This window comes from Mus caroli, chromosome 8, assembly GCF_900094665.2.
Source record: "Mus caroli chromosome 8, CAROLI_EIJ_v1.1, whole genome shotgun sequence".
NCBI classification, from domain to species: Eukaryota; Metazoa; Chordata; class Mammalia; order Rodentia; family Muridae; genus Mus; species Mus caroli.
In genome coordinates this window covers 116,013,325-116,024,793 of record NC_034577.1, presented here as the reverse complement: position 1 = coordinate 116,024,793, position 11,469 = coordinate 116,013,325, and the positions used below count along the sequence as shown (strand labels likewise).

The 11,469-nt window shown below is 48.7% G+C and overlaps 1 protein-coding gene across 2 annotated transcripts in view; it reads right to left on the bottom strand.

Annotated features, from left to right (window-relative positions):
* The window catches only part of Gnpat (glyceronephosphate O-acyltransferase), a 28,284-nt gene that overhangs the window by 1,738 nt on the left and 15,077 nt on the right, over window positions 1–11,469 (bottom strand). For both annotated transcript variants that reach the window (XM_021169384.1, XM_021169385.2), the window contains exons 6-15: window positions 11,288–11,363; window positions 10,065–10,216; window positions 9,814–9,944; window positions 8,399–8,622; window positions 4,848–5,090; window positions 3,277–3,356; window positions 2,369–2,509; window positions 1,524–1,620; window positions 1,355–1,448; window positions 482–543 (exon numbers count right to left, since the gene is read on the bottom strand). In XM_021169384.1, the coding sequence (XP_021025043.1) occupies window positions 482–543; window positions 1,355–1,448; window positions 1,524–1,620; window positions 2,369–2,509; window positions 3,277–3,356; window positions 4,848–5,090; window positions 8,399–8,622; window positions 9,814–9,944; window positions 10,065–10,216; window positions 11,288–11,363 (1,300 nt within the window). The remainder of the gene's footprint in view (window positions 1–481; window positions 544–1,354; window positions 1,449–1,523; window positions 1,621–2,368; window positions 2,510–3,276; window positions 3,357–4,847; window positions 5,091–8,398; window positions 8,623–9,813; window positions 9,945–10,064; window positions 10,217–11,287; window positions 11,364–11,469) is intronic.

The window sequence follows — 11,469 nt, the reverse complement described above, 5'->3', positions numbered from 1 at the left end:
TTTGAGACAGTTTCTCTGTATAGCTCTGGCTGTCCTGGAACTCACTTTGTAGACCAGGCTGGCCTCGAACTCAGAAATCTGCCTGCCTCTGCCTCCCGGATGCTGGGATTAAAGGCGTGTGCCACCACGCCCGGCTGCTTGATACCCTTCTTAAATCTCTCCTTCACCATTTTTCTCACGCCTCCCCTCTTCCACCTGCACACCGGTTTTTACCCCTCCTCTACCCCATTTCTTTCCCTTTTTAAGACAGGCTCTTGCTTTGGCAGGCATGATATTCATTATGTAGCCCAAAGCTGGCCTTGAACTCGGGGCAGTCCTCCTGCCTCATCTCCTAAGTACTATAACTGGCATTTTTCCTTACGGAAACTCTGGCCTATGCTCAGCTTATTTCTATTAGAATCTACAGCTGTTCCTCCTGCTAAGAATACCCTGATGCTTGCACAGCAGGGGAACAGGTCTGAGTCTGTCCCAGCGCACTTACCGAGCATTTCTTCTAACTTGCTTGTGGCAGGCCCGTTCACATAATACACATACTTACTATCTCTAAAGAGAAGAAAAGCTGTGTTACTGTGTAGCCCGCGGCAGAGACAGCCACTCACTACAGCCCCAGGCTGCTACAAGCCTATGGCAAGCATGGAGCTTGCTTTTTATCCTTCAGGCTTGGGGATTAAATCCAGGCCCTCAACATGCTAGGCTCTACTGCAGAGGCACCACCACAGCCCTGAGCTCAGGTAGCTGAAAGGCTACTGGCTCCTGTTTTGAATATATGTGATACACAACTATGAGAGTTTAGCTTCAAAATGCTTGTTCATTCAGGAGACTCTAGCCCAGTGGTTCTCATCGTGTGGTGACCTCTTTGGGCGTCAAAGGACCCTAACAGGGGTCGCATTTTCAGATATTTCACAATACTATCAAAATTATAGTTATGAAGTAGCAACAAAAATAGCTTTACAGTTGGGGGTCACCACAATAGGAGGAACTGTATTAAAGGGTCACAGCATTAAGAAGCTGAGACCACTGTTCTACAGACGCACGCACGCACCCGCACACACACACACTCTTGACACACAAGCTACAACTGTAAGAGTTTGGCTTCAGCTTTATCCCTGGAACTCTTGTCAGTTAGGAGAATTTGTCTGTCTCTGTCCATAGTGCATGCACGCCCACATTACTCATTTCTGTAATTAATCTGTGAAATTCAGTCTGAGGTCAAGCCAAACATAGGCTAGAGTACGTTCTTGATTTTGGGCAGTGTAGGTTCCCAGAAGGGAAGCCCAGTGCTGCACTCTGGGGCCTTGGCTCTCGGGCCACAGTGTTACTCCTCATCTTGAACTCATCAGCATCCAGTACTTACATCTTCTTCTTTTCCACCACCCCCAGTCTCACAAAAGCTGCTAAGGCATTTTTCTGCAGTTCAGAAGACAGCGCATCGTAACACTGAGAGGAGCCTGTAAGGAGGGAAGAGGGTAAGCGATCTTTCTATTGCCAGCTGAGAAACTGCTACACACAGAGAGATGACTGACCTTGATCCAGAAGCTGACGGGTGAACTTCCTGGCTGCAACCAAGTATTCCTTCTCACTGAAGTAGTCCTCTTCATGCAAGAGGTATCTGGAAAGTAACTGGTTTTAAGAGGGAGAATGAGAACACAGAAAAAGGGGGTAGGCAAAGGAGCGCGGTGGCCACACTGCCCCACCCCCCAGACAAACACTCTCCACCATCCGCACAAGTAGCACAGCTCTTCAGCGTCCAGCAGTGTTTACAATTAGAAAGGGGCAGTTTGAAATGACATCTGTTAAGAGTTTAATTTCTCATCTCAGCTAATGGCAGGACAAACACTTCCAGTTCTATATATTAAGCGCCGCCTGGTGGGGAGAAGACCTCCTGTCTCTTTGGCTTTCCCTTTAAATCACAGAGGGCAGGTCCCCAAGCACTGGCTGATTCCCAGGTCACCAAGTACCCATCCATGATGGACGTGGAGATCACCTTCACGATGGCATCACCACAGCCACTATCAGAGCAAAGATTTGAGAGACACATTCCTCTCATCTGAGACGTCTGCACAGCCTACCATTGGAGTTCAAATGCCCTCTCCTTAAAATCCTACAGCACAGCGTCCCTGCTCCTGCTCTGTGTCCTCTCCATTAGTGGAGCGCAGAGATCATTACGCCTTGTGCTCACTTAGTGACCACTCTGTATCAGCACCAGCCATACAAAGAAGACGGGGCTGTCCCTGGGCGGTCATGGAGCTTCTCTATCTGGGCCCACTGTTCACTGGCACACACTCGCCCTTCACACCACAAATCATTTCAGGAAGAAAGTCTTACAGCATTGAAATGGGAGCACACAACATTTGCAAGTTTTAAGTACCTGATATGATTCCACAAAAGGCTTAAAGAGGCTTGTGAGGAACTGTAACACAGCAGTCCCTTTGTCTGTAAGGATGATGTCTTTCCCAGCCATCTGCATAGCCTCAGCTTTACACAGCAAGTAACAGCCTTCCTCAAAGTCCTGGAAGGGGGAAAGGAGGCCACATATGGACACTGTCTGTGCACCCTAAACACCACTCATCCCACAGTGCCTCAGAGCCAGCTGACTGTGCGCTGAAGCTGGGAGCATTTGTTCTAACACTTCAGGGCCAAAGCTCAAACACAGAAACACAGTTTGTGAAACTGTGGCCTGCAATGTTCAGACAGACAGACAGACAGACAGACAGACACCCCAGATGTTCTTCTTCTGCATTATACACATCTTTAAATTTAATAGCAAGTCCAGAAATACCCACAGGTAGACCTAGACTCAAGCCCTGCCTGCCCTCACTTCTCTGCCCCAACTCCCACCAAGCCCAGGAAAACCCTCTCCTTAGGACAACACACAGAAACCTGTTGTGCCTTCTGTCTGTGTGCCTCTGCCCACACCAGCAAATCCAGAGAGCAGCTACGGGAGCCTGACCACAGCTGCCCCACTGCCAGGCAGGGCCACCACCACCCTCTCTGACACAGCCCAACAGGGAAAGCTATGCTGACTTCCAAAGTTTATGAGCACAGAGTCCACTCACAGCAGTGACAGGCTACACTGACAGCTCCGAGAAGAACCCTCCTCTCCCAAAAGGGTCTCTTAAGTCACTGATGGAACCTGATCAAGAGCCAAACTGCTGTCTGATTAATTGAAGGCCCAAAAAGAAAACGATGACTGGAGACCTGACACATGCCAGGGACCCTTATGTGTTACCTCTGCAACATGCATGTGGCATGGCTGCTCTGGCAGTCAGAACTTACCCTGAGTGTGTTTCCTGGAAGGAAGATGAATTCATCTGAAAACACGTTGCGGAGGAAGGAAAAGCAACTGAAGACATCCTCTAGAAAGAAGCCATTCCACAACATTAAGACATGTCTTTTGATCTTGCAGCCTGTCAAGTGTGTGTGCATTTAACAAGGGAAGAACTGAGTCCTTGACGTTTATCTGAAGGACAGACTACAGTCCAACAGGGTTTAAGAGTCTCGAATCCCTCAGTCCTGAAATGAGCATGATGCAACCATCCTTAGAAGGGATTCCTTCTGAGCAGAGCAGGAAGGGGACTCACCTCCCAGCTCCACCATTCTCCTGTCTCCCACTTCTTCACAGTAACTCAGCACTCTGTCTGAAGTCACTGCTGAAAAGTCACTCTGAGAAACCAAAACCAGCTAGATGCTTGCCCAAAATATGTGAAAGCCTGGGTCAGTCATCAGCACCCGAAAAGAACAAGAAAAGAAAAAGCCAAAGTGTGCCCCGAGACCAACCCAAGGAGATCCTCTAGGTGAGGCCCCACGATCCTCAGGCAGATCTGTGTGGATGCAGCCTGATAAAGTACTTCAGCTGTGATCTGACAGCTCCGTGCACTGTACAGTGATGGTACTGGTATGCTATTGGCCTCTGCTAGGTTAAGGGGCTGTCGCCACAGAAACATCATCGTACCAGGACCCTGCAATGGTATTCCCAATACAGAGCCTCTCTAGTAATTACATGGCTCCCTGGACCTAACAACCCTTATTTATAAAAGGCACTGAATGTTAGATTATTGCGCATATGATTGAGTGAGAAATCAGAGAGCAGCTTTCAGGAGTTGGTTGATTTCCACGTTAGTGAAGGTACAGACTCTTGACTGCTGCTAAGCTACACATTCAAGTGTAGCTGGTACACACATTTAGGGGCATGTCTCCTGTTTCTGCATCCTATCTCACCACAGGAATGCTGGGGTTTCATATGCATGCCAACACACCTAGCCTTTTAGCAGTTCTAGGAATCTCAACTCAGCTAATCACGTTTGCCTGGCTAGTGTTTCCCACTAAGCCATTTTCCTATCCCAAAGATGCAGTACAGACAAAGTCATTATTAGGTCTTTCCAGTACCCAAGTTTCATTCTTTCCTAAAGATTTATTTTCATTTTATTCAATGTATATGTGTATGTCTGCCCCACATGTGCAGGAACCAATGGAGGGCAGAAGAAGGTGCTGTATCCCCTGGAGCTAGAGCTGTAGGCAGTTGTAAGCTTCCTGACACTGGTGCTGGAACCTAACTCAGTGTCTCGGGAAGAGCAGGCACACTCTTAACCACTGAGCCATCTCTTTCGTTGTTGTTTTGAAACTGTAGTCTGCTATCTACCCGAGGCTGTCCCTAAACTCCTTGAAGCTCTTACTGTTTCAACCTCCTGACTAGATGGGGCTAAGCCACATGCTACTATACAACTCTAGACCGCTAAGTGGGCAGGGCAGCCTCCTTTTGTAGAGAACAGACGTGGCTACACTACTCCTTTCTGGGACTAGAGAGCCGGGCCTCTTCTGACATTGAAGGCCACACTCCTAGAATTTACCTTTCCTGAGCCCAGGTGTCATGTGCAAAGCCAGGGCGACTAAGGAAGGACGGGCAAAAATGTTGAGCAGCTGGTTCCTGTAGGCAGAGCACATGAGGAGGGCGATATGTTCAGGCACAAGCCCGTTGACCACTTGTGAGCTTCCAGAGTTCATTTTCAGAACCACCTGGTCTTTGACAAGGCTGGCCAGGTTAGAGTGCAGGAGGATGCTGGACTGGACCACTTCCTCAGGAAGTTTGTTATCTACAGAGAGAACAGCAGAGTGAACTCAATGAGAAGGCAGCCACACATCCCAGAAGCTACATGCTCCAAGGCAGGATACATGGTCTAACACATCCTCTCTCTCTGTAAGATGCCCAGTGATCTGAAGGTCACTGCGTGAGCAGGGCAAGTGGCCCTTCCTGCCCAACCACTACTCCCTCATAAGCCAAGTCCCACTCAGTCCTCACCTTCCTGAAAATCCCCTTCCCCTCAAAGCCACACTCAAACCCCCAAGGTATCCTCCATAACCTGTGATCTGTCCACAGCTCTTGGGCCTTGACCCTAGCACGATCTGACCATCAGCCAGGGCCCTCTCCCCTAGGAGGCAGGAGAGCCCCAGATCAGCTTGAACACCTCTGAGAACTGGGAGGTTCTCAAGTTGGCCGCATGTCACAACTGGGTCTCTCAGTGATCATCACACTCAAGCTGTTGTCCATGTGGTTCTCAACTTACACCAATTATTGTCACAGACTCCTACCTTCAAATCCTCAGCACAGCATACAGAGTTCAAATGTGGGGTGTGTGACACACTGTGTGTAGACGTCAGGGGACAGCTTTTGGGACTTGCTTCCTGTCTGCCAAATTTATTTTGAGGCAGTGTCTACTTTTTTTAAAATATGTATTTTTTATTTTATGTATATGAGTATTTTGTCTGCATATAAGCATACCACATGAGTGCAGTACCTGAGGAGGCCAAAAGAGGAGGCCCAAGCCCTTGAACTAGAGTTACAGATGAGTATGCTACCTGCCACATGGGTGCTACGGGCTGAATGGGGCCCTCTGTGAAAGCAGCAGGCGCTCCTGACACTCAGCATCCCTCCAGCCCAGGGCTTCCTCTGGCCTGACTGCACTGTGCACTCCAGATGCTCCTGAACGCTGAGCATCCCTCCAGCTGCCTGCCCCAGGAGCGTCTTAGCAAGTCTCCTGCCTCCCCCTCCTTCCATCTGCTGGATAGGTGGATGCACATAACCATACCGAGTTGTTTACCTGGTTCTGGGGATTTAACCCAAGTTATGCCAGACTTGTGTGGCCACTGAACCCTCTCCCTGGCTCTCAGTGAAGTGTTTACTGAGCTGTTCCTCTTCATCCCCCTGCCCGCTCCCAATCCCTTTAGGAGACAGGATCTCTTCATGTAGCACCGTCTATCCTGGAACTTGCTATGTAGATTAGGCTGACTGGAACTCACAAAGACATGCTTGCCCCTGTCTTCTGGAATGCTGGGATTAAAAGGTGTACACCACTACACCAGCTTCTCTTGTGGCAGCAGCAGTTTCTTTTTCTTCTCTTTCTCCTCCTCTTTTTTCTCTTCCTCCTCCCCTTCCTCCCTTCTTCTTCCCTCTCCTTTTCCTTTCTCTCCTTCCCCTTTCTTTCTTATCCTCCTCCTTGGTTCTTCAAGACAAGGTTTCTCTGGAACTCACTGGGAGCAGTCTTCCTCCTGAGTGCTGGGATTAAGGTGTGCACCACCACCAACCAGCTTCTCTCTCTCCTTTTCTTTTCTTTTCTTTTCCTTTTTTCCTTCCTTCCTTCCTTCCTGCCTCCCTCCCTCCCCCCGTCTCTCTCTCTCTCTCTCTCTCTCTCTCTCTCTCTCTCTCTCTCTCTCTCTCCCTCTCTCTCTCCCCCTCTCTCTCTCTCTCTCTCTCTCTCTCTCTCTCTCTCTCTCTCTCTCTCTCTCTTTCTTTTTTTGGTTTTTCGAGACAGGGTTTCTCTGTGTAGCCCTGGTTGTCCTGGAATTCACTCTGTAGACCAGGCTGGCCTCTAACTCAGAAATCCACCTGCTTCTGCCTCCCGAGTGTTGGGATTAAAGGCATGGGCCACCACACCCGGCTTGGTCTTGAACTCTTGATCTCCTGCTTCCACCGAGTACTGAGATGATGGGAAGGCACTATGCTTGCTTAATGAACTGGTGTCAGAGAGCTAGAGAAAGCCCTTAGCTTCTTACTATACAGCAGTCTACACACACATGAGACTCAAGGAGGCTCAGAATAGAGCTTGGGGTACAGAGCACACACAAGGCCTTAGGTTCAATTTCCTATACGAAAAATAACAAACCAGAAACAATCCTGGGGCTTGTGAGATGGTTCAGTGGCAAAGGCTCTTGCCATGCATTCTCGGTAAACCTGAGCCCAATCCCTGGGTCATACATAAAGAAGAACAGAGAACACAGACTCCACAAAGTTGTGCTCCAGCCTCAACAACTCCTGTTACCTCAACAACAATTTTAAAAGTAACTACACTGTAGCAAGTGCTTGCTACAGTGTAGCAAGTAGTGTAACTTGCTGGGTATGGCAGCTCCTGTCTGTAATCCTGACACAGGATGCCTGCAGCATGTCTGAGATGAGCCTGGGCTGTAAGTTCTCGGCCAGTCTGGAGTGACATCCAGCCTCAAAAGAATAACATCCAAGGCTCCGGAGACAGCTCGGTCAAGGAATAATATCCAAGGCTACGGAGACAGCTCGGTCAAGGAATAATATCCAAGGCTACGGAGACAGCTCGGTCAAGGAATAACATCCAAGGCTCCGGAGACAGCTTGGTCAAGGAATAACATCCAAGGCTACGGAGACAGCTCGGTCAAGGAATAATATCCAAGGCTACGGAGACAGCTCGGTCAAGATATAATATCCAAGGGTACGGAGACAGCTCGGTCAAGGAATAACATCCAAGGCTCCGGAGACAGCTCGGTCAAGGAATAACATCCAAGGCTCCGGAGACAGCTCGGTCAAGGAGAGCCTGCATTCGAAGAAGTGGCACGCGCCTGTGACCCGGCTGTGACCACAGAGGCGGCAGAGATCAGGTCATCTCAGGAGGCTGCTGGCTAGTCAGCCCAGCCAGCCTGGCAAGCTCCACATTCAGTGTGGAGGCAGGAGGCAAGAACTTTGCCTCAAAATACAAAGCAAAAACAAACACCTCCATCATCAACTGTTGGCCTCCTCAGGCTCATGTGCAACCCACACCAGTGCACACACAAAACACATAGGCTCACGTGCAACACACATGAGTGCACACACAAAACCCATCACAACTCTAATTAAATGACAGTGATTAAGGAGGGGAATTTCTGTCATTATTCTCTGGTCTGTAGCTGCCAAGGCAATGACACTATAGTCTAGAGTGAACCGGCACACAAGCATTTACTCTCAAGTGGCCCCCTCACTGAGGTCAACATCCTGCAGGGGCGTGAGTGCCACCTCGACTTTGCTCAAAGTCTCCATGGGTGTCTCACCTCTAAGAACATTCCCAAACTAGGAAATGAAAAAACTACTCTAGGAACGGTGTGCATCCCATATACGTACCAGGCCAAAGCAGGAACCCTCCAAACACCTGGGTTAAGCCCTTCAGCCACAGAGTCTTCTCCACCAGGGCGTCAAAGTCCATGGATAGCTGGTTTTGAAGTAAAATGGTGACCACCAGGAGCCATGGGCTCAGAGCCAGGTTTTCAATCTGCAGAAGCTGCATCTTATAGGCGACCTCAGTGACAAAGGCTTGCACGTCCTCAGGCTGCTTCTGAGGGATGCATCTGAAAGAGGGGGCACGGCAGGTTACAGGCTGGCCACACACGCTCTGGATGGCAGAGGACCCCAAATGAAGACCTGTCACAGTTCTGCCACTAAATTCTCTCAGAGCACATGCTGGCAGCATTCCCTAGCTTCAGTCTCCAGAACATGCAGTCATTTGGTGTAAACATGTGTTCCCTGTTCTAGGTAACAGAGGGGAAAAAGCAAACATAGCCCCCACCTTGCTTTATAAGGAGACCATATCAGTGGCACAAGCAGAGCAGCTTGGACATGGGTCTGTACTGAAAAAGCCACGTGGCTGCCTCCTACGCTGCCTCTGCACAACTCTAAGGACCAGCCCAGCCTCATCTGGGCACAGGGGCTCCACAAGCAGCTATGGAAGAAGCCCTGGACTCTGTGGCTTCTGGAGTAACAAGTGAGGTTGCATGCCAGGCACCTCACAGCCAGGGAAGCACTACTCCAGTGCCACTTGAGGGCTGGCTGTGTCTGCCTTTCTTCCCCAGGAGGACTCTTCTAAGTTAAGAAAACACAAATGCTTGCTTGGGCTGCTAGGCTGGCTCACGAGGAAAAGGGGCTTGCCCTGAACGCTTAAAGGCCCCAGTGTGTCTGAGAACAGAGTACTATCCTGAACGTTGCTACTCTGTTCTCCTTCCTAAGGTCTAAGGCTCTGCTCTGGACAGGAGCTCGCCTGCTCATAAATAACATCCACAGTCTCTGTGTGTGTGCTTCTAAACCAGGGTGCTGTTAAGCTGGTGGCCGAGGAGGATGATAAATCTTCTGGCTACATGCCAAAACACACAGCTTATCTTTGTTTTAGGGAAAGCACTTTGGGGGTGGGGGGGGGCAGATAATCCTTTACATTTGCTTGTTATTATTTTGAGACAGGGCCTTGTGTAAACCAGGTTGGTCTCAAACTATGTAGCTGAGGATAACCTTGAATTCCTGCTCCTACTGCCTCTAATAGAACTGCTGAGGGCTGATTACAGACATGCCCCACCATGCTGGCTTCAAACACGAGGCTCTGTAACTGAAGCTTTCCGCTGATGAACGTGTAAGCCGGGGCTGCCCTAGCAGTTGATGGAGAGCACAGGCAAGCCAAGGTTTGATCAGAGGCCGTCACCTCAAGAGTCTCCATTCACACTTGTGGAATTTACTTCTCATCTGTGTCAGGTATTAAAACACTGGCCTTGCACCTTGGCACCAAGTTATACGTGTTCCGACTGAGCCGTCCTGCAGCTAGAGAACGCAGTGATACAGGGTCTCCGAAGTACACATGGATGCTTCCAAAGTTCTCAGAGAGAATCCGTCTAGCTTTCAACAACCCCTGGTGGCATCACGAGATGGGGAAAAAAAACCAGGAGTATATTTATAAGTTAGTAGTGGACGTATAAGCCAAGGCATTCTCTATACTCAAAGAAAATCAAAGTTGACTATCCTCACGTACAGTGGTGGATTCCTTTGGCTTAGGAATTCCTAGGATCTCATAAGCATAAAGACTTTCTTCCAATATTTTATCATAACTGATGCTAATTGGGACAAAGTAGGTATCAAAGACTTCTCTTTTAAAAAATGGTTCCATCACAATATTCAGGAGACCTGTAAACACAGGGAGAAATGTTTTACCATGTATACTGAAGATCAGGGCACACAGGGCTCATAAATAATACACCAGCCTCCCTCTTTCCTTCTCTGTACCCACAGCCTCCCACACTCAGAGCTGAAAAGTGAATCCTAAGTCTGTGTCCAGCATCTCCCATTGTTGGCTATTAATATAATCTCTGTCCCCGCCCAGCCAGTCAGGCTGTTCTGGCAGCAGTGAAAGGAGAAATGGCCCGGTGTGGATGTCAATCCAGCAGCAGTTACACAGCCAGCCTTCCACACCCACAGCTGAGCTGCTGCCTCTCCCTAACTCACCCCAAACTAACACAAACTCGGCATGAGAGTTCACACTTATCTTCTCAGCACTCTGGAAGCTGAAGGAGGAGGATGACACCAAGTCTGAGGCCAGCGGAAGCTAAACAGTGAGTTCCAGGCCAGCCTGCACTTCTAAGTCAGAAACAAATCACGCCGTGTGTGTGTGTGTGTGTGTGTGTGTGTGTATGCATATGCCTGTGTATATACGTGTGTGTATATATGTACGTGTGTATATATACGCGTGTGTGTGTATATATACGCGTGTGTGTGTATATATACGTGTGTATATATGTGTGTATATATGTGTATATATATGTGTGTATATACATACATACATACACGTGTGTATATACACGTGTGTGTATATATGTGTGTATATGTGTGTGTGTATACATGTGTGTATATATATACATGTGTGTATATATGTGTATGTTCACACGTGCATGTTTATACATGAAGATTACAACAGCAGTCCATGTTCCATGTTCCCAGGGAGCCCAAATCCTTTAGTGATGACGTGCAGTGTCTTCTCTTACTGTTTGTGCCTGGTACTTCGGTTCTCTAAGCTTCTGCCCTATCCCATTCCCAGCCAGAGGGAAAAAAAGACCTCCAAAGTGCCCCAAACCAGCTACACTTAAGGAAACAGTTCTAATCTTCTTAGAGAAGTAAAAGAACATTGAGTTCTGTTTGGCAGTCACAGCAGTACACACCTGAGGCCTGGGGTCTGATGCTTCTAGTACATAAGAGACTCACCAAACTTAGGAGTCAGGGTCTTGGCAGCTCGGCTCCTTGTCCCTTCGAGGAAAAATTCAACAGGAGCATAACCACACTAAAAGAAAACACAACAAATACACAAAACCCATTGCCTACTGTTTTAGTCAGGGTTTCTATTCCTGCACAAACATCATGACCAAGAAGCAAGTTGGGGAGGAAAG